The sequence below is a fragment of the Mus caroli genome, unplaced genomic scaffold, assembly GCF_978045245.1.
Source record: "Mus caroli unplaced genomic scaffold, Mus_caroli_1 scaffold_2, whole genome shotgun sequence".
NCBI classification, from domain to species: domain Eukaryota; kingdom Metazoa; phylum Chordata; class Mammalia; order Rodentia; family Muridae; genus Mus; species Mus caroli.
The window spans coordinates 6,469,435-6,490,610 of record NW_028227257.1 but is presented as its reverse complement, the minus strand read 5'-3'; the positions used below and the strand labels follow the sequence as shown (position 1 = coordinate 6,490,610).

Here is a 21,176-nt window from a genome sequence, read left to right as displayed (position 1 = left end):
TAAACTCTATTCTATACTGCAGAATAGTATAGGGAAGTGTGGCTGGTGCCTCGGGGGAAGGGATGCCTCAGCATGGGCCTGCAGAGAGAAGAGGCTGTTATTTCTGCCACCAGACTATTAGAAATAAAAACTATCAACTAGGGCCTGTGGTCAGGTGGCTCTCACGGGATCAGTCCCAGCATCCCTCACACACCTTGATTCAAGCCACCTTGGTCCAGTCAGTTTTTTTACCTCATCCCAGTCTCTCTTTGTTAAGGATGCGGTTCTAAGAGTCAAGGCTCTTCTAGGACTTCAGAAATCCCACCTTCTGCTCTAGAAGGCTTGGAGAGAATAAAGCAAGACATGTCTTACTGGTCTGCAAGGAGAGGAAGTGATATTTATGCTATTAAGGCTTAGGGTGGAAATACTATTAAAAAAAAATATTTGAGTATCACATGCATGCAGGAACCCACAGAGGCCAGAGGGCATGAGGTCCCATGGAAGTGTTGTTTTAGGCAGATATGAGTTGCCTGGCGGGGGTCCTAAGAAATGAATGAACCTAGGCTCTCTACAAGTGCATTAAAATTCTTAATGCCGAGCTTTCCCCAACGACAATTTTCTTAATAAAAGCAAATCCCAAACATGATTTGGACAGTAAAAAGCCTTTAATCTCGGCACACAGGAGGAGGCAGGTGGAGAGGACCTGGTACAGAGGCAGGAAGCCAAACCAGGCAGGAATGTTTCCCCTCTCCCATACCTATCCCCAGGTCCATGACCGTCCTAGTGAAAAGTTGTAAATACTACTTCCCCAAATGACTCCACAAACGGGTTTTGCAAGTATTATTACCCCTAAGTTATCAGGCCAAGGCAACCTCGACCCCACTGGTCCTCGACGCTGGCTAGATCTGCATCTGAGAGCTTCATGTCCTCTCTGAAGGGTACCCTGTGTGTGTGTGTGTGTGTGTGTGTGTGTGTGTGTGTGTGTGTGTGTGTGTGTGCATGTGTGTGTGTGTGTGGGGGGCACCTCAGAGGCCCCTGCGCCTGCGCACTCTGCTCCGCCGGCTGTCCAACGGTCCGTGGTGCAGTGCGCATGCGCGTGGCCAGAGCACGGGAAGGTTCGCAGGGGCAGGAGGCCTCAGAGCGGCTCCGCATCCGCCATCATGGCGTTCGCACCTATGGGGCCCGAGGCCTCGTTCTTCGACGCCCTGGATCGGCACAGGGCTTCCCTGTTGGCCATGGTGACGAGAGGCGCAGGGGAGACCCCTGCCGGGGCCACCCGCGTGGCCTCTAGGTACAGCAGCTCGGCAGGAAAGCCCGGGAAGGTTCCTCGTGTGAGGAGTGTCGGAGGCCACGCCCGAGCCCTGAAGTCGGTGCTCCCTAGCGCTCCCTGGTGGTGACCGCGTCCCTGTACACACCAGATGGTTTCTAGAATGTTCCAGGCGCCCAGCTCTGGCTTAGTTCCTAGGTTTATCAGTGTCCTTTATAGTCAGAGAGCTTGAGACTTGCTTTGGATTTATGGAGTTTTGTTTTGTTTGTTTTTTTGTTTTAAATGAAAGCTGGGCTTTAATTCCAGCACCCGGGAGGCTGAGGCAGGCAGGTTTCTGTGTTTGAAATCAGTAGTTCCAGGATAGCCAGGGCTGTTAGACGGAGAAACCCCATGTTGAAAAAAAATTGTGTGTGTCTGTAAAATAGGTTTGGGGGTGAGGGATAGAAGAGGAAAGAGAATGTGAAAAGCACTTACTCTCTGAACTACCACTAATTTCTCAGAACTAACACGGACATCATCACATTTTAAGTAATTTATAATAAGACTTTTTTTTTTTTACCTGAAGGGAACAGATGAACACATTGTAAGTAATTTCTTCACAATCAACTACAGAGACTCTCCTAGGTTCACCTGACTATATCTTCAGTATTTGTCTCAGCCTGTTCCAAACTTTGAAAAAAAATTGTGTTAGAAAATAGTAAATGTTTTAAAATCCATTTTCTGATCTATTCCCCCCCCCCCACACACACAGTAGAAATGTTGAGAATTGTGTGGATGTTAAAACTCAACATTTTGCCCATCTTCTTTGTTTAGCTTGGCTTTCCTCCTTAGGTAATGTGCCAATGTTGCTTAAAATGATTAATATATATATATATATATATATATATATATATATATTTAAACTGATGGTTTATGAAATTAACAGCCAGCTGGAGAAAGCTGGGTTCAGTCTTGATATTTTGTGGTAAAGTGGCACGATTTTTTTGTGGCCAAGTCAACTATTTAGTACAAAATTCATTTTTTTTCTTTTCTTGTAGTGATTAATTTTTTTCCTTTTGAATCATTACAATTTAAAATGGTTAATTTTTAGTCATGATATCAATTTTAGGGCAATGTGCTATAAGAAAGTGTGTGTGTGTGCACGCGCGCGCTTGTTCACTTGTTAATGTTTCTGCATTGAATTCTTGGGAAGGAAGTTCAAAGCTAGTCTTACATCATCCTCAGTTAAAACATTTTACAGTAGTATTTCAAGCCAAGTCTGTATTGAAGTTCAGCGACATTGAAGTAAGTTAATGTGAGCAAATTAAAAAAATGTATTTGTAAGTTATATTAGCTCGTCATTAATGCAAAAGGGTTCTTTGAAAGAGGAATTTACAGGTAAATGTAATTTTTTGTAAGTAAGCACTGTGAGAACAGTTGTTGGAATCCATGCCAAGGTAAGAATTTGGTAAGAGAGATGGTTACTGACATGTGTTTCCAAGGCTTAAAGAGACAAACAGAAGCGAGGTGGGGTGGTCCACATCTGCAATCTCACCATCCAGGAAAGCAAGGGAGGATTGTGGGTTTGAGGCCATTCTAGACTTCATGGTGAGTTCCAGGTTAGCCTTTGCTACCTTGTGAGACCTTGTCTCCAAAAGCAAGACAAAACAAAACAACAAAAATATGATGAAATAAAGAAATTGTGCCAGGTGGTGGATGTCCATGTCTTTAATCCCAGCACTTGGGAGGCAGAGGCAGGCAGATCTCTTGAGTTTGAGGCCAGCCTGGTCTACAGAATGAGTTCCAGGACATCTAGGGCTCCACAGAGAAATCCTGTTGGGGTGGGGATTGGGAGGTTGTCTTTGTATTGATCTGGAAGATGTTACATGGTATAAAATTAGATCTTACTGTGTTTATTGTTTCAGTTCTGAGGTTCTTACAGCTATAGAAAATATTATCCAAGACATAATCAAAAGCTTGGCAAGAAATGAAGTGCCTGCCTTCACAATAGACAACAGATCGAGCTGGGAAAACATAATGTGGGCATTTTGCAATTTTATTTCTCCATTTTAAAAAGACGTGTGTCCGTGCTCCTGTGCGTGTGCGTGTGTGTGTGTGTGTGTGTGTGTGTGAAAGTGCATGTGCCTATGAGTCTCCACGGAAGAGGGTGTCAGATCGCCTGGAGCTGGAATTACAGACTCTTAGGAAGCCGCCTGATGTTGAATACTGGGAACTGAGCTGAAACTTAGTCTTATATAAGAGCAGCAAGCACTCTTAGCCCAGCCAGCTCTCCAGCCCCTGAAGTTTCATTTATTTGAGACAGTCTCACTATACTCCCTAGCTGGCCTGGAACTCACAATGTAGACCAGGCTGGCCTCAAATCTCCCTGCTGGGATTAAAAACATGTGCCACCATGCCTGGCCCCTGAAGTATTTATTTATTTATTTATTTATTTATTTATTTATTTATTTATTTATTATGAGTACACTGTAGTTATCTTCAGACACACCAGAAGAAGGCATCAGTTGTGAGCCACCATGTGGTTGCTGGGTATTGAACTCAGGACCTCTGGAGGAGCAGTCAGTGCTCTTAACCACTGAGCCATCTTTTCAGCCCTGAAGTTTTGTTTTTAAAATTCAGTACCTATGTTGTTATTTCAATTTGTTTGAATTAGAGCTACAGTCACGTGTTATTACTTTCATCCTCTTCACTTGCCCCGTAAAAAATTAGCAGGTTTACAAAATCCGTGCTCCACAGGAGAGCTATATAAACTAGACATCAATGCGAAAGATAAGGCAAAGACAAGCAGGTTAGCAACTAGAGCTGCTCTGAGGGAGGGCAAGGTTCAAAGTCTGTTGGCCCTAGTTCAAAGCAGCCAGAGCTCTCAGCACTAGGGAGACACTCTGGGTGCAATTGTCTTCCAGTCTGCAAAGGCAAGCCATTGCTCAGGCAGCTGCTCTTGGTGTCAACATGCAGACCACAGTGCACGCATTCTGAACTCAGCACAGGCTCAGTCCTATCCCTGTCCTAGCGCTGCTCGCTCTGGGAGCTTTATCCACATTCTCCAGGCTAGTGATACAGGATTGGCCTTTCTAGCCTGTATCGCCTTCTCTGCTGAAGGACAGATGGCTCTCAGCCTTTGTAAAAGTTACAGAAATAGAGGAATAGGGCGAGGAGGTCCGTTGTAAGTATTATTTTAAAGCATAAGCTCTAGACCTGGAAAATGTCTTGTGAAAAATGGATTTCACGCAGCTTCCAAGCAGCTGCCATGTGCCTGGTGCCTTCTGCCACCTTTAGGAGAGCCTGGGAAGTTCAGTTTAACAAATTAATGTCAGTAGTTCACACAATGTCACTTGGTGGGTAAATTGAAAATAAATTTTTTTAAAAAAAATTATTAAGTTGAGCCAACTAATTAACTGAGAATGAGTAATGGCAAAATGATTAAAATACATAATAGTAAAGTGTGTGTACGTACTTAATATACACTACTAACCAGGAACTATACGCACAGGCCACGCTGAAGCATGTTTAGGACACTTAACCCTTAGCTAGTCACCTAGTAACTACCTGCAGTGATTTAAACCTTTCCGTGTTCCTGAGCTCCAGTGCCCACACACGGAAGCAATGTGGGAGGCGGCTGAGTGGCTGAAGCGCTGGCTGTGTGTGTGTGAGCAGATGTGTTAGGCATGTGCCTGTAATCCCAGGGCTGGGGAGGTGGACACAGGCAGGCCCTGCCGCTTGCAGATGACCCAGTCTACATTAACCGGTGAGCCCCAGGACAAGGAGACAGAGATTGTCTAATGAAACAAGATGGGTGGTACCTGCAGAACGTTCCTCAAGGCCAGTCTCTGTCCTCTGCGCATGTGTACATGATATGTAGACGGTCTAGTGTGTGTTTGCTATTCAGGAGTTAAGTCCTTCTCATTTTGATCCTTTGTTTTGAACAAAACTACAGGTTTGATGATTCTGTCGGCCTTCGGATGATACCTCGGTGTACCACAAGAAAAATCAGAAGCGATTCACCAAAATCAGTTAAGAAATTCGGTAAGTTGCTCTTTGATGGCGTTGAGTGAGCAAGAAAACAGTGGTCAAGCTCTAGTTATTTCTAGAGCTTAGCTGTTTCTAGTTGGATAGCTTCACATGTTCTTTAGTAGGTAGCCTGACCTTAAAATAAATATCTAGAGCTTTCGTTGTCAGTAATATCGGGAACACACTGCATTCAAAGTAAGCAAGCTGTTCTAGGTCCATGTTTGGGGCATCACTCTGCTGGCTACCAGAAAGCAGCGACTTTTACCTGAGTTGTTAGACGACTGTGCTTTCCCTAGCCTTCCTCATTTAGAAAGATGAGTGTTAAAGTATCCCAGACAATGGAGACAGTTATAATGTTTGATAACCACTAGGCCCGGTGGCACATGCCTTTAATCACAGGACTTGAGCAGGAGGCAGAGGCAGAGGCAGACAGATCTTTGTGAGTTGGAGGCTAGCCTAGTCTACAAATCGAGGTTCAAGACAGTGGAGAAACCCTGTCTCAAAACCAAAACCAAAAACCAACAATCACTTTTGATAACATTATCTTTCAAATTGGTAAAGAGAGAGAGAGAGAGAGAGAGAAGTGAATTGCTTCTTATGTCTTATTTTTCAGCTCTGATTCTGAAAATATTGTCCATGATTTATAAATTAATACAGAGCGACACTTATGCAACCAAGAGGTAAATATATTATTCTGACAAATTCATCTTCTAAAAATGCAATGAAGTGTGGGATTTAGTTAAATCAACTTTTTTACTTTTAAATTTAATGTGTATGGGTGTTTTGCCTGCATGCCTGCCTGTGCACCACGTGTATTGCTGGTGTCTGAAGGAGCCAGAAGATGGTGTCAGTTCCCCTGGAACAAGAGTTACAGATATTTGTGAGCCACTGTGTGGGAACTGGGAATTGAACCCAGGTCCTGTGGAAGAGCCCCCCAGTGCTCTTAACTGTTGAGCCATCCCTCCAGTACCCATTACCTTTTAAAACATGCTGTGAGACGAAGCGGGGAGCCCGGGCACCACGCTGCTTCCCTTGTGCGGTGTGTTTCCTGCGGTATGTGTTCTCTGCCGTGGTCTGTGTTTGTCACCGTCCAGGAGCAATGTTCATTCAGTGTTGACCTTGCATCTGCATAGAGACATATACTACACTGACATCCAGCTCTTTGGGAACCAGGCTGCGGTGGACAGCGCCATCGATGACATTTCCTGTATGCTGAAAGTTCCCAGGAGGAGTCTGCACGTGGTGAGCCACTCCAAGTACAAAACCCTGCCACAAAACGAAAAGGGAGCGGCCCTTAGTCCCAGAGCAAAGTCTCACAGAGGTAGAGGGGTCCGCCAGAGCCACATTGGGAACAAATGTCTGCCCTTTTTTACATCGTTTGATACTAGTTTTTCTCAACATAACCTTAATCTGTTTCCAATGTGTTCCTCTGGTTGAATAAACCGAAGCAGGGACCTTATCAAATGTTTTTATTTCCTAAATACCCTTACATGTTTTCTCCTTCAGCTCTACCTAGATTCTGGTCTAAGCTAAAATACAAGTATCTTAACAGGTGAGCAGGAGGGCAGCCTTGGAGCAACAAATATATTGTGGGATGTTTCCAAATATATTATTTTTTCCAGCTGTCTACATCCAAGGGATTGATTGCTGGCAACTTGAGATACATGGAAGAAGATGGTACCAGAGTCCAATGTACCTGTAATGCCACGGTGAGCATCCTCCAATCTCACCTGCTCAGAGACTCACGGCCCTTCCATTTTGAATTGGCTTTCATTCCTTGTTTTTGTGTGTATAATTTATTTTAAGGCTAAAAAATATTTATTACTATGTGCATATGAGCATGATGTGTGTGTGTGTGTGTGTGTGTGTGTGTGTGTGTGTGCGCTCACAGGTGCATGTGTGCCACTGCACAAGTGTGGAAGTCAGAGGTCAGAAAACCACTTTCAAAAACAGTTCCTTCCTTCCACTATGTGCTCCTGGGATCAAGCTCAGGTCTTCAGGCCTGTGTGGCAAGTACTTTCACCCACTGAGCCAGCGCGCTGGAGCCCAGAGGCTTTAAAATAAAGCCAACAGATGAAGGAACCGTGTGTGCTTTTGGGGAAAGTCTACATTAAGCACACCGTTTTCTTATGCTAATTGTCATATAGGAATAAACAGACCCACGTGCTTTTGAAACGTGCTGTTATTTTCATGTAGCTTGTGGCACGGGCAGCCTTTTTGGAATGCCTGTTTACATAATCTGTGTGCTTCTGAAGTGAGCGCTGCTGCTCCGTCAGGACAGGGCATAGCAGTGCTGCTGAAGGCCTGCATCAGGACACTCTCTTCCATCTTGTGTGCTTAAACCACAGATGTGCAAAGCTTCCACAACCTTCTCTGTTTGGGAAGCCACAGGGATGTGTCTGCTCCCGTAGGAGCTGGTCTGCTCCTCCCTGAGCAGCAGTCTCTAGACTACCCATCAAAGAAAAGTGAAAGCTTAGGATTGTTGGGGTGAATTATAAAATGCAGCTACACCTACTTTTATTTAACTTACAAACTATGTTTTTTAATTCAGGCTACTGCTGTGCCGACTAACATTCAAGGAATGCAGCGTATCCTTTACTCCTGAAACTGTTTAAACTGTTGTTCCTTCAGTGAGCTCTGCTCTCCTACTATGTAACAAGCAAGTTAGGCTGTAGAGACAACCGGCCACAGTCCCCTTGCTAAGGCTCCCAAGAGCTCACTGTGGAATAAGCCAGGCCCTGGTACACCTGGGTGGATATAGATGTTGGAGGGTAAATGAAAGCCCTTTCCCTAGAGCGGGCATACAGTGCTGTAATGTAGCGGGTGACTACGCTGGTGTGCTGTGACAGTAGTTTCTCAGCCTTAAAGCTGCAGATCTGATCACAGATGCGAAGTTTCTGTTAATAGTCGAGAAGGATGCAACATTTCAGCGGCTCCTGGACGACAACTTCTGCAGCAGGATGTCCCCGTGCATCATGGTTACGGTAGGATTCCTGCCTTACTTTACCACTGCGGTGCCTGGAAAGTGGGTTCCAATAACATGTGTGCATCGTGTCCCTGTCCAATATATGGTGCATTATCTAGCACCACGGGGCAGAAGTGTCCACAGTGCTTATTCAGTGTCCTCAAACCCAACTCAGGTTCAGACTATGCTTTCTATTCTTAAACACCAGGAGTTTTCCAAAACGGTTTGTTTTCATGCTCCTCTGTGCCCTGCCTCCCCACCCCCCAATTCCTGCTGCAGGTTTATCCAGGGCTTGGGTAGCTCACAGTGCCCCTGCCTGCTGTTCTTCACATGGGCTTCTATCCCAGGCGACTCCCTGGGTCAGTCCAAAGGAGCTTGCTCTTTGCAAACATCCATGTACAGTAGTGGAGACCATAGTGGAGCTTCAGGAAGGCTCTGCAAAAGGCAGTATTTCAGCCAGAGACAGCTAGCCCAGAAACACAGCAGGCAGGAAGACAGAGACAAAAGAAGGCCTTTCCGGGTTCCCTTACATAAGGGCTTTCATCCATTCAAGGGGTCCCACTCTTCTGATCTCGATCCCAAAGCCCTGTCTCCTGACCACACATTGAAGGGTTGAGTTCTAACATGAGTTTGGAGGGACAAATGTTGGTCCACTGTGGGCAATTGGCTTCCTGTGGTATGTGATGTGGTGATGGGGTTGTGAGCCTGAGTAAGCACGGGAACAGGGATTCCGGAGGGAAGCAAGTTTGGGGAGCAGCATGTGGGGGCTGCAGAGTGAGAGAGTAGAACAGGCTCCCCTCTTCAGTGATCTCTTCCCAGCCTTTCTTTACCGAGCTGTAGAAAGCCTGTTTCTTGGAGAAGACAGCTGTCTACAGTGCTCTAGTTTGTTAGACTGAGCAGGAGTGCAAGCCTCAGCAGAGCAAGGAGCGGGTTTAGGCGTCAGGCAGCTGGGGAATCTTGCAAGGCTTGTCCTGTCCCGTAGCATCCTGACTCGGAGCAAACAGATTGGCTCACAAAAGGCTCTGCACAGGATGGCTTATGTGGCCTCCTGTGGGTCAGGAAGCAGAAATGAGAGTCAGATAGCTTCTTGCAGTGTTGATGAAATATGGGCAGAATGGACCCAGTTCCTCTTTTGGGGTCACAATGTCTGATTCTGTCTACTTTCAGGGAAAGGGCATCCCAGATCTGAACACGAGGCTCTTGGTAAAGAAGCTGTGGGACACCTTTCATATTCCTGTTTTCACACTGGTCGATGCTGATCCCTACGGTAATCCTTCCTAGACATCTGGGACAATAGTCATGACTGTGCCCTGTCATGAATGTGCTTTTCTGCCCTTAGAGCATTTGCATAGTACACTGTGTGGACCAGGGGAAGCTCAGTGGTCTCACACTTGCCTGGCATGCGTGACGTCCTAGGTTCAATGTAAGAGACTAGTAATCCCATAGTCAACTTAAATAATGCGATGTTTAACATATGAGAAGGAGAACATAATTTTTCCATTGGTAATGTCTAAAGAAATAAAAGTTTTAGCTGTTAGATGAACTTTGAGAGTGTAGATTCTATAGCTGTGATCTGAGTCTAATCTTAAAGCTCACTCTCAACAGGCGTCGAGATAATGTGCATCTATAAGTACGGATCCATGGTGAGTACAGAGAAGTGCGTCTGCTCTCCTGTCTCCACACACACTGCGCATTCACTGGGTGGCTTACTTACAGGCCTGGTAAGGCAGGGCTTTCCAGAATGTCCTAGGGAGATGGTGATCTCTTCGAGAGCCAGTCTGTGCCTCAGTGGTGTGAGCCCTGCTCTCAGCATCAGCAGCAACCTCACAGATGAGATGAGATGAGGTGTGTGCATCCTGTCTACACTCCTAAAGAGCACAATGCAGCTACAATGAGAGACGAGAAAACACCATCAAGTCCTCACTGAAGCCTACAGTGACCAAATTCAGCATGTCTTGAAAACCTGTAGAGCTACAAATCCTGGTTCCCTCCAAAGTGGCTGAGCCTGAATCTGTAAATAAGCCTGTAGCTCAGCCAGATTCATAGCAGAGGGGTGGCAGAGCAGGGAGGAAGGAAGGAGTGCAGGCCAGAGAGACTACGAGAGGCATGGTCCAGAGCACCTCACCCTCTGACACAGCTCTGCTCTTTATTTCAGTCCATGTCTTTTGAAGCTCACAATCTCACTATCCCAACAATCAGATGGCTTGGTCTCCTCCCTTCTGATATTCAGAGGTAAGGTGGTGCTGACGTCACTTGCTGTCTGTAGTCAGGAGTTACATTCCTTGGCGTTTCTGTGATCTGAACAGTTAATAAAAATCCAGGCGTGGTGATGCAGAAAGAGGCCCCGTGTCAAAGAAACAAAACAAAACAGCTTAAGGAACTTAGTTAACTTTACTTTCAGCTAGCTACAGTTATTTTTACAATTTCCACAAGGGATTATGGTTAAATCCCTCGTACAAGTTTCTCGTGTGTAAAAGAATAATGCACGGAGAGACGTGGCAACATACTTGTAATCCTGTGTGCAGGGGACTTGGGGTCAGAGTTTGAGAACGTCCAGCGCTCACAGTTGAGAGTCATCTGAGTCAGGGCAGGCCTGGGTGGCTGGGGATTTTCGGCCGACAGCCATGACCTTTCCCCAGAAACCCCAGGGTCCTCAACTGTTTCTTTGTCATCTGGGTTTTGCACACAACATGATATGATCACTGTTTTGAACCAATAAATATATTCTTTCCTGTGACCTCCTGGAAACAGTTTCTACTCCCGAATTTCAGCTTTTCCTGTACCGGCATTTGTTCAGGCCGTTCCTCACAGCTACTCTGGGAGGCTGTAGATGATAGGGAGATCAAAGGGTCCTCCACTGGTTGCCTGGATCTTTATGAAGTCTTTGAGGATTCTCAGAGACTTGGTGGGTCTGAGTGTGTGTGCATTTTTGAGGCTTTCCCTGACTTCAATAGATTTGTTGATTTGTTCTCCCCAGAGAGTGAGCCACCTGGCCATCACCATGGGGTAGCACTGCTTTTCAAATACTTAAAAAAATAATTATTTAATGATGTGCAAGTACTGGGGGGCATGAGCATGGGAGTGCAGGTACTGTGCCAGAAGCCTTGGAACCCGTGAAGCTAGAGTTACATGGGGTTGTGAGCTACTAAGACAGATGCTAAAATCAAACGTGGGTCCTCTGTAAGAGTAGTGTATACTCTCCACCACTGAGGCAACCCACCTCTCCAGTCCCTCAAGCACCTTCTTCTTTCCCTTGAGAAGAACTTGAGCGTGTGAGGGATTTGCTGAGGCCGTGGGCTGTCTTTGTAGATGCTTATTTCCCAAACATGAGGACCAAAAAGTTACAAAGTAAGCGGGAAGGAAGTGTTCCCTTTGGAGTTTTAAATGCTCCCATTAAAGAGAAGCAGAGTTTCGACCAAGCAGTGTACTTATCATGGTGCTGATCTGGGAGCCGCCTCTTTGCATGAAGGCACTTTCAAACACATTTGCAACATGGAACCCAGTGGCTTTTTTTTTTTTTTTTTTTTGGTTTTTGGTTTTTGGTTTTTCGAGACAGGGTTCCTCTGTGTAGCCCTGGCTCTCCTGGAACTCACTCTGTAGACCAGGCTGGCCTCGAACTCAGAAATCCACCTGCCTCTGCCTCCCGAGTGCTGGGACTAAAGGCGTGCGCCATCACGCCCGGCTCCCAGTGGCTTTTAAGGCAGAGGTCTTGAAGGAACTCCAGTGGTGGCTCATACAGGCCCCACCCCCCAGTGCCCTCAGAGACCCTCCAGATAGATCCATGATCAAAGGGAAGAGGCTTCAAGGAGCAGCACTAGACTCCCTTCAGTCATCCAGACAGGAACTGTCACTGGCAAATGCTGGTCACGATGGGGACACCAAGGAAGGCTTAAATTAGAGCTTACCTGGAAACCTCGGACTTGAAACACAGATTACGTCTGTCACAGTCCAGATATCTCTGCTGTTTTCAGACTTCAGCAGATAAGTGTGTATCCTGTATAAGAAAATAGATATGTGTCCTCGATGCCGAGACCTGAGTGTTTATTAAAGGCTGCCACTTCCTGACTTCTTTGAGGTTCTGAGTGCCAGCCACCGGCCACTTCTGCCAGAGCTCAGGGATGCAGGAACAGAAAGCTCCGGCTTGCCCATGCTGACTGGCTTGGCGGCTCGATGTGTCTAACATCAGTGCTTCATCCAATAGCCAGTAGCTGCCTCTCTGTAGTCATCTCTTGAGGGGGAAGAAGGGGAAGGGACCACATCTGTTGCTATGACAACACAAACCTCTACTTTGGACTTGGAAAACGCCCTGGCCTTTGTCACAGAGCCCCAGATGTTGAGCTTAAGTGGGGGGCGATGGACTGATTTCCTCACTTTTCTTAGTTTGTTGATGTAACATCATAAATGCCGGCAAAATAGAGATGTTACAGGAATATCTTGTTTTTCCTGATCATTGCGATGCATTTTTTCCAGGTTAAATGTACCTAAGGATGGCTTGATCGCATTGACAAAGCATGACCAGCTGAAGCTGGACAGCCTCCTGAGGAGGCCTTACATTACCTACCAGCCCCTCTGGAAACAAGAGGTAGATGGGGTCTTTATAAAACTCTGTTTTCACTGTCATGGTAGCTGTTCCCAGGATACCTTCAGCACATCCGTGGACTGCGTTTCAGTTTTCATCACTGTTAGTGATCTTTAATTGATGTGCTGACTTAGTGTACAAAATAAGAGGTTTTATTATGACATTCATGCATATATACCATGGTACTTGCTCATCAGCCCACCCCACCCCTGCAGGTCCATTCCTGTCCCAGCCAGCTCCCCTCTGCTTTCACACACACCTACATGTTAGGCTAGAGTCCACATGGAAAAGACGACATGCAGCACTTTGTCTTTCCCTCACCCACTGCCAGCTCTGTCCCCCCAGTCCCTTCCCCCAACCATGAGAACCTTTCTCCCGACGTAACACCGCCTCCATGTTTATGTCCTACATGAGTATACTTAAGTCTGGACACCACACATGGCAGAGAGCATGTGCTACCTGTCCTTCGGAGTCTGACTTATTTTCTTGAAATTCTATGTCTCCAACAACTGGTCCCAGCATAGTTTGGCAATGATAGTGTGTTGGAGTCACATCCCATGAATAGCTCTGACAGAGGAGGCCAGCAGGATGAAGATGTCTGTCTGTGCTCCTTCACAATTGTATCACTTTATCAGTGATGGCGAGATGACATCACAGTTGATGGGATTAAAAAAGAAAAACTGTAAAGGTCTTAAAACAAAAGCCCTGTAGTCTTGAGGCCATACCTTACCTCTTGATCAGTAGCCACTCTAGATGCCCTAGTGAGTCTGAAGACTGTCTAGTCTGAGGCCTGACACATGCTGGTAACGCTGTGGTACCTTCTGGCAGTTGGAGATGATGGCAGACTCTAAGATGAAGGCAGAGATCCAAGCCTTGACCTTGCTGTCGTCAGACTACCTGTCCAGAGTGTACTTACCCAACAAGCTGAGGTTTGGAGGATGGATCTAAAATCACAGCGGGGGACGTGGACCACCAGGCTTTCTGTTGGCCTGCTTGAATTACAAACACTGGGTGAAGGAGTATCTAGTCTTAGGTATGCAATGGTAAAAATAATTTTACATTAACATATTTTTGTCAAAGCAAACTTCATAGTGCTCTTTAAAAGGTTTGATCTTCTGTAAAGACGGATTCTTATTCTATGTTCTACAGTGATTATAAAATTATTTAATTTAAATTTTTATTAGAAAAACTGTTACATATCCTAAAAGTCTATAAAAATATTTACTTCTTGCAACATAGCTACTGTAGCATGAAGTGTTTCACTAGCAACAAAGAAAAACAGCAAGCGAACCTTGAGAGGTTGTGAAGGAATCACAAGGTATTTCCTCTAGTACGATCTTTTGCCTCATGGTATAGGTGCCTTGCCCTGTTAATGTACCTGTGAAACTAGTAAAGCTTATTATAAACAAATATTCACACTGGTGAGTGTCCCACGTCTTCTTCTGCTCCGTTCAGCGTGCTTCTCCACCCGTAACACTGTCCCAGAACCCACCATACAACTCGGCTCACCTGTCCTGAGTGCTGAGATTTACTGCAAGCAGGCGTCTCTCACAGCACACTATGTTCCCCGCTCCTTCACCTCCACCGTGATCCTGTCAGACAAGAACCTTTATGGTCTCAGCGCATCCCCAAGGAACAGAAGCTTCCACTGTCGCAAGCCTGCACTTAGTGTGGAAGGCTCTGCAGCAGCGGACAGAACAGGACCCATCCTGCATGTGTGCCTGAGCTGCCACTGTGTACACGTGCTCTCGTGCTCTCATTTCACTCTCAGGAACGACTCTAGCTCACAGGTCAGAGCTTGCAGGTGTTACTTATCCAAGGCCACTGTAGCATAGGAGACAATGATGCCATCCACCTCAGTGGACAAATGACAGAATATGCAGGGGCTACAGAGAAACGGAGAAGGCAGCCCTGTTCAGAGTGTAGAGTTCCAAGACATCAGCAGCAGAGGATTCAACACAGACCTAGTATATGTAGACCCAGTACACACAGACCTAGTATACACAGACCCAGTACACACAGACCTAGTATACACAGACCCAGTACACACAGACCTAGTATACACAGACCCAGTACACACAGACCTAGTATACATAGACCCAGTACACACAGACCTAGTATACGTAGACCCAGTACACACAGACCTAGTATACGTAGACCCAGTACACACAGACCTAGTATACGTAGACCCAGTACACACAGACCTAGTATACGTAGACCCAGTACACACAGACCTAGTATACACAGACCCAGTACACACAGACCTAGTATACACAGACCCAGTACACACAGACCTAGTATACGTAGACCCAGTACACACAGACCTAGTATACACAGACCCAGTACACACAGACCTAGTATACATAGACCCAGTACACACAGACCTAGTATACACAGACCCAGTACACACAGACCTAGTATACACAGACCCAGTACACACAGACCTAGTATACGTAGACCCAGTACACACAGACCTAGTATACACAGACCCAGTACACACAGACCTAGTATACACAGACCCAGTACACACAGACCTAGTATACACAGACCCAGTACACACAGACCTAGTATACACAGACCCAGTACACACAGACCTAGTATACACAGACCCAGTACACACAGACCTAGTATACATAGACCCAGTACACACAGACCTAGTATACGTAGACCCAGTACACACAGACCTAGTATACGTAGACCCAGTACACACAGACCTAGTATACACAGACCCAGTACACACAGACCTAGTATACACAGACCCAGTACACACAGACCTAGTATACGTAGACCCAGTACACACAGACCTAGTATACACAGACCCAGTACACACAGACCTAGTATACATAGACCCAGTACACACAGACCTAGTATACACAGACCCAGTACACACAGACCTAGTATACACAGACCCAGTACACACAGACCTAGTATACGTAGACCCAGTACACACAGACCTAGTATACACAGACCCAGTACACACAGACCTAGTATACATAGACCCAGTACACACAGACCTAGTATACACAGACCCAGTACACACAGACCTAGTATACACAGACCCAGTACACACAGACCTAGTATACGTAGACCCAGTACACACAGACCTAGTATACATAGACCCAGTACACACAGACCTAGTATACATAGACCCAGTACACACAGACCTAGTATACACAGACCCAGTACACACAGACCTAGTATACACAGACCCAGTACACACAGACCTAGTATACATAGACCCAGTACACACAGACCTAGTATACATAGACCCAGTACACACAGACCTAGTATACACAGACCCAGTACACACAGACCTAGTATACGTAGACCCAGTACACACAGACCCAGTACACGTACACGTAGACTAGGTACATGTAGACCCAGCTGAATCCTGTGTGACTCCGCACAGGCCTCAGAGCCATGACACTAGCCCTACCCAAAAGCTTATAGTAAAATTAAATGAGGCAATGTGACAATCAAAAAAAGACCCAGTATGCACAGACCAGTACACACAGACCAGGTACATGTAGACCCAGCACACACAGAGCCAGTACACAGAGACCCATTGCGAATCACATGGAAGGTATCCATCTAGACAAATGCTGACTTGCCTCATCCTGTAAGTTAAGTACGTTATTCTCCATCCCACTTTGTGCATGAGGGGGTGGGGTGCGGGGAGGTTTAATGACTAACTGTTCCATGCCCACAAACTAATAAGTAGTACCGGGGACATAGAATGTGCTTCCCATGCAGCCTGCGTGCACACTGCCAGGGGCATATAAAGTTTGTAAGACCAAGGGGCCTCTCTTCCCACTGATGGCCGACGAAGCCATCTTCTGCTATATATGCAGCTAGAGACACAGCTCCTTGGTTGCTTTTTCTAGCTTCTTCATTGGGGGCCCTGTGTTCCATCCAATAGCTGACTGTGAGCATCCACTTCTGTGTTTGCCAGGCACTGGCATAGTCTCACAAGAGACAGCTATATCAGGGTCCTTTCAGCAAAATCTTGCTGGCATATGCAATAGTGTCTGCGTTTGGTGGCTGATTATGAGAACATTTTAATATGCTGTTGACTTGATTTCCTTGTGAGACATACAAAATTTTAATTTACAGAAAATTTTAATTTTCTGTAAATTAAAATTTTTTTCTTTAAATTTATACCCAGTACCAATATGCAATAATGTCACTGAATTTTGACAAGCTAGAAAGGAAAATATCAAGTTGGAAATATATTTAACCCAAAGAACATATGGGTTAGGCTATTTTGTCAAAAAATGGGAGGGAAACACAAGTCTACAGTGGTCATGAAAATTTGGAAATAAACTTCAAAATGGCTTGCAAATTCAGTCATCTAATTAAATTATCTAAAATTTATGACTGGAAATTTTCTTTAAATAATTTCCCATTATTTGGGAAATAGCAGATCTGCCACACTGAGGAGTTGGCTCCGCTGCCCACCTCTATTGGATGCACATGAGAGACTGGTGCAGACAGTTTGGGAGCCATCTAGAGCTCAAGCTCACAAAACCTGCTTTCAGAAAGCGTTACTGCACCACAGCTCTTCCCAATGGCAGCTGGCAACAGACATGCCCTCAAGGTACCCTGACCCATGTGCAAGAAGACAGGCCTGGAATCTGTTTATAGTTAGAGTGGGGAGGAACGAGGACCACAAAAGATGTTCAGAGAGTCTGGGTTTTTCCTTAAGGGCTCACAATGACCCTCATTTAAAAGGAGAACAAAAGCTGCACGTAACAGCCCACTTTCTGGGAGCTGAACTGTCGTTACTGGTGATGCTAAGTGACTTCAGGAGTCATGATTTCATGCGAGGAGACAAACAGTGCATATCCTCCAAACAGAGCAAATCCTCTTGGCCGTCCCTCTGGGCTTCTTTCAGGCCTCCTGGTTGACTGTTAGTGAGGCAGGGATCTGTTGGGTGCTGCTGGAGAGATCAGACACTCTGAAAACTGTGCCACAAGTGCACATCAACAGAAACGCTGGGGTGTCTGCAGAAGGTGGTGTGGAGCAACACTGACTTTGTCAGCAAGTGGGCTGCCCTCCCCGCCCCCACGCACACCCCACAATTACAGCTACCTAAGACAAGTCAAGGCTGCCCTCTGCTGGCGAAAGCTTGCTGGGCACTCAAATCCTTACATTCTTTTGAGTAGTAATTTCCTTAAAATTATTTCCAAGTCATTTTGGGAAAGCGCAAGACTCCTAAAAGGAAAATGTGGGAGGCTGGGAAACCTCTGGTGAGCACTTCTCAGGCCTCCTGAGCTAACTGGCTCCAGGTGCCCAATCCCAAGTCTCCACCCTTGGCCTCCAAACTGCTTGCAAACCTTAAGTCAGCCTATGAGAAATTTCCAATAAAAGTGTCAAAGTTAGGGGGCTGGAGAGATAGTTCAATGGTTAAAAGCAGTGACTGCTCTTCCAGAAGTCCTGAGTTCAAATCCCAGCAACCACATGGTGGCTCACAATCATCTATAATGGAGTTGGATGCAGGTGTACATGCAGATACTCATACATGAAATTAAAACAGTAAATAAAATGTCAAAATTAAATATTGTTTAAGTTGAAAAATTAACTAGAACAAAAGTTTTGGTTTGGTTTGGTTTTGGTTTTTCGAGACAGGGTTTCTCTGTGTAGCCCTGGCTGTCCTGGAACTCACTTTGTAGACCAGGTTGGCCTTGAACTCAGAAATCCACCTGCCTCTGCCTTCCGAGTGCTGGGATTAAAGGCATGCGCCACCATCCCCGGCTAGAACAAAAGTTATAAGCATACCCAGTAAGTTGGAAGAGAATTATAAACTGCAATGCATCCTGAGTTTTCACCAATAAGGGTAATGTGATATTCACAGCCAAATTTTCAGTATTTTGACTCTTATGTGAGTTTTTACCCATACTGAGTGCATAGATGATTGATCTCCCTTTGGGGTTTAGGCACAGGGAAGAGACAACACTGCCTCTCGTGTTGTCCAGGCTTTGGGGTTACCTTCACTTGCTGCCTCTGTGGAGGGGGACATGTTATAATCTGGTTTCCAGCTCACAGCCATGACAAGGATGGCAATAGCAATAGGGAAGACCCTAAAGGACTGTTGTGAGGATGAAGTAGGAGTACTCACGGGAAGTCTACATCTGCATAATAGAGTTTAGAGAGGGTCCCAGAATGGGCGCTGCTGTGTTTGGGTAAGCCACTGCCATTGGTGTACTGATGTGACAGGCAGCAGCAGCCAGGCCCTTATATCTCCTGAACTGAAGGGATTCCTGGCTGTATCTCAGAACTCTCTGGGAAGGTAGGAAAGAATAATTTCCTGAGTTCTGCCCGAGACCTACTAAATTTGAGTCTTTTGAGTGCAGCCTAGGCATGAAGGTTTTTTAAAAGCTCTCTGACTTTAACAGCCTTGCTGGAATTTTTTGGTGGGGTCTTTGGTCCAAGAACCCTAGCTGAGAAGGTGGTAGAAATGTGGGTGCTCAAGCCTGCCCCAGACCTATCGGGTCTACATTTCACATCCCAAATCTAAAGCTCTTTGAGAGAAGGTCATGAGGACCCAGGACACATAAGCAGTCTCACGTGCTCGGTATTTTCTCAGTAACTAGCAGGCTTTGAGGACACTGGGGCAGGACCCCACGGTTCATAGTCCGCAGTCTGTGAAACAAGGGGATGGAGGGGATGGATGGTAAAGAATGCTAAAGCTGGGGAAGATGACCTTTCTGCCCAACATGATCTCCCAGTGGCCTTCGAGGTTGATAACCATCTGAAGCTGGCTGCATAGGCTGCAACACCACCTGTCTCAGTTACAGTTTCTACTGCTGACTAACACCATAAGCAAAGCACGCTGGGGAGGAAAGGGTTTATTCTGCTTAGGCTTCTACATCACAGGTCATTAGCAAAGGAAGTCAGGGCAGGAACCTGGAGCAGGAGCTGATGCAGAGGCCGTGGTGGGATGCTGCTTACTGGCTTGCTTCCTGTGGCTTGCTCAGCCTGCTTTCTTATAGAACCCAGGACCAGTAGCCCAGGGATGGCACCACCCACCATGGGTTGGGCCCTCCACCACTGATCACTAATTAAGAAATTGCTTTACTGTCTTGCCCACAGTCTAATCTTGTGGAAGCATTTTCTTACTTGAGGTTCCCTCTTCTCAGATGACTTTAGCTTGTGTCAAGTTGGCATAAAACTATCCAGCACACCCCGCAGGACTATAACGCAGTACTGCAAGGGCCATGGCCCTAAAGGGAACTGTGCTGTTTGTTGCTTGATGGTTGTGGCCGTTAGTGTCAAGCCCCTTTGGTCACTGTCAGCTGCCCTCACTGAGGGTGTGCTGTGCTGGCTAGTTAGTGAATTCTTTAGACAGGGATCACAAGGCTGGGGAGACAGAGGAATCAGTCTGGGCGGGTCCTGGGAAAGTCGTAGTAACAATTTCCTGTGAAACCAAACTAAAGGACCCCTCTACTCTGGACCCAATTCTTCCCCTGCACCCCAACAGGAAAAAACACGACTACAAACCAAACCCTACGTAAGCTAACTAAACCTTGTTATTTGACTTTTCAGGGCGGTGAGAGTAAGTAGATGATCACCAAGTGTCCTAGGCAGGCCTCTTTCCTCTGTGTTGTACTGAGGTCCCTTAAATAAAACAGGTAACCAGCGGCCAGTTTTTATTCCATTGTTCTGTAACCCTGCTCCTGCCTTACATTTTTAAAAATTGTTTTGAAGACAGAGCCTTACTGTGTAGTTCTGATTGGCCTAGAACTCACAGAGATTCCCCCACCTCTGCCTCTACCTCCTGCGTGCAGGGATTGGAAGGCCTGCCAAGTTGCCCAACAAGGAAACTAATTTTGTAGCGACCTATTACATTTTGTTCTTCCTCATTGGCACTTGTCCTTTCTCTCTCTAAAACCGCTTTCCCTGATTGGTTCATTGGAACCCTCATTCTGGAATCTAGCTAACTATGTTGTCATTTTATCTGACACCTTAAACACTCTATGTGGAATGTTTCATAGAGCAGGACTTTTGTGTTTCAAACCAGCTTAATACTGACCTATTAGTACACGGGGCTCAGTAATTAAGTGTACTTGTTGCTCTTGAAGAGAGCCTTGGTTCGGTTCCCAGCACCCACATGATGGTCCGACTATCTGTAACTCCTGTTCCAGGAGCTCCTACACAGTTTTCATGCCTCCCCAAACATGTGGTGCATATACATACACACAGGGACAACATCCATGCACGGAAATAAATCCTAAACATCTCAGGGAGTAGGAACCATTCCCCTTATCATACGGTCGGGATGTTCCAAGAAGGCAGACTCTCAGAGGACAGCGCTAGATCTGAGCTGGGGAACTCTTTTTTTTTTTTTTTTTTTTAATGTATATGAGTAAGTTGCCTGA

The 21,176-nt window shown here is 46.0% G+C and overlaps 1 protein-coding gene across 7 annotated transcripts; it reads left to right on the top strand.

Annotated features, from left to right (window-relative positions):
• Window positions 1–1,119: 1,119 nt before the first annotated feature.
• Spo11 (SPO11 initiator of meiotic double strand breaks) lies at window positions 1,120–14,183 on the top strand. Of its 7 annotated transcripts, XM_021153609.3 has the most exons (13): window positions 1,120–1,270; window positions 3,151–3,264; window positions 5,181–5,269; window positions 5,868–5,934; window positions 6,388–6,496; window positions 6,877–6,963; window positions 7,806–7,842; window positions 8,129–8,238; window positions 9,387–9,486; window positions 9,825–9,862; window positions 10,375–10,451; window positions 12,690–12,801; window positions 13,627–14,183. In XM_021153609.3, exons 1-13 carry the CDS (start codon window positions 1,140–1,142, stop codon window positions 13,744–13,746), a joined length of 1,191 nt encoding a protein of 396 aa, XP_021009268.1. In that variant the 5' UTR covers window positions 1,120–1,139; the 3' UTR covers window positions 13,747–14,183. The 7 variants fall into 7 exon arrangements, with proteins under 7 accessions (XP_021009268.1, XP_021009293.1, XP_021009286.1 ...); XM_021153634.3 differs by lacking the exon at window positions 3,151–3,264 and having other exon boundaries at window positions 8,141–8,238; XM_021153627.3 differs by lacking the exon at window positions 3,151–3,264.
• The last annotated feature ends 6,993 nt before the right edge of the window (window positions 14,184–21,176 follow it).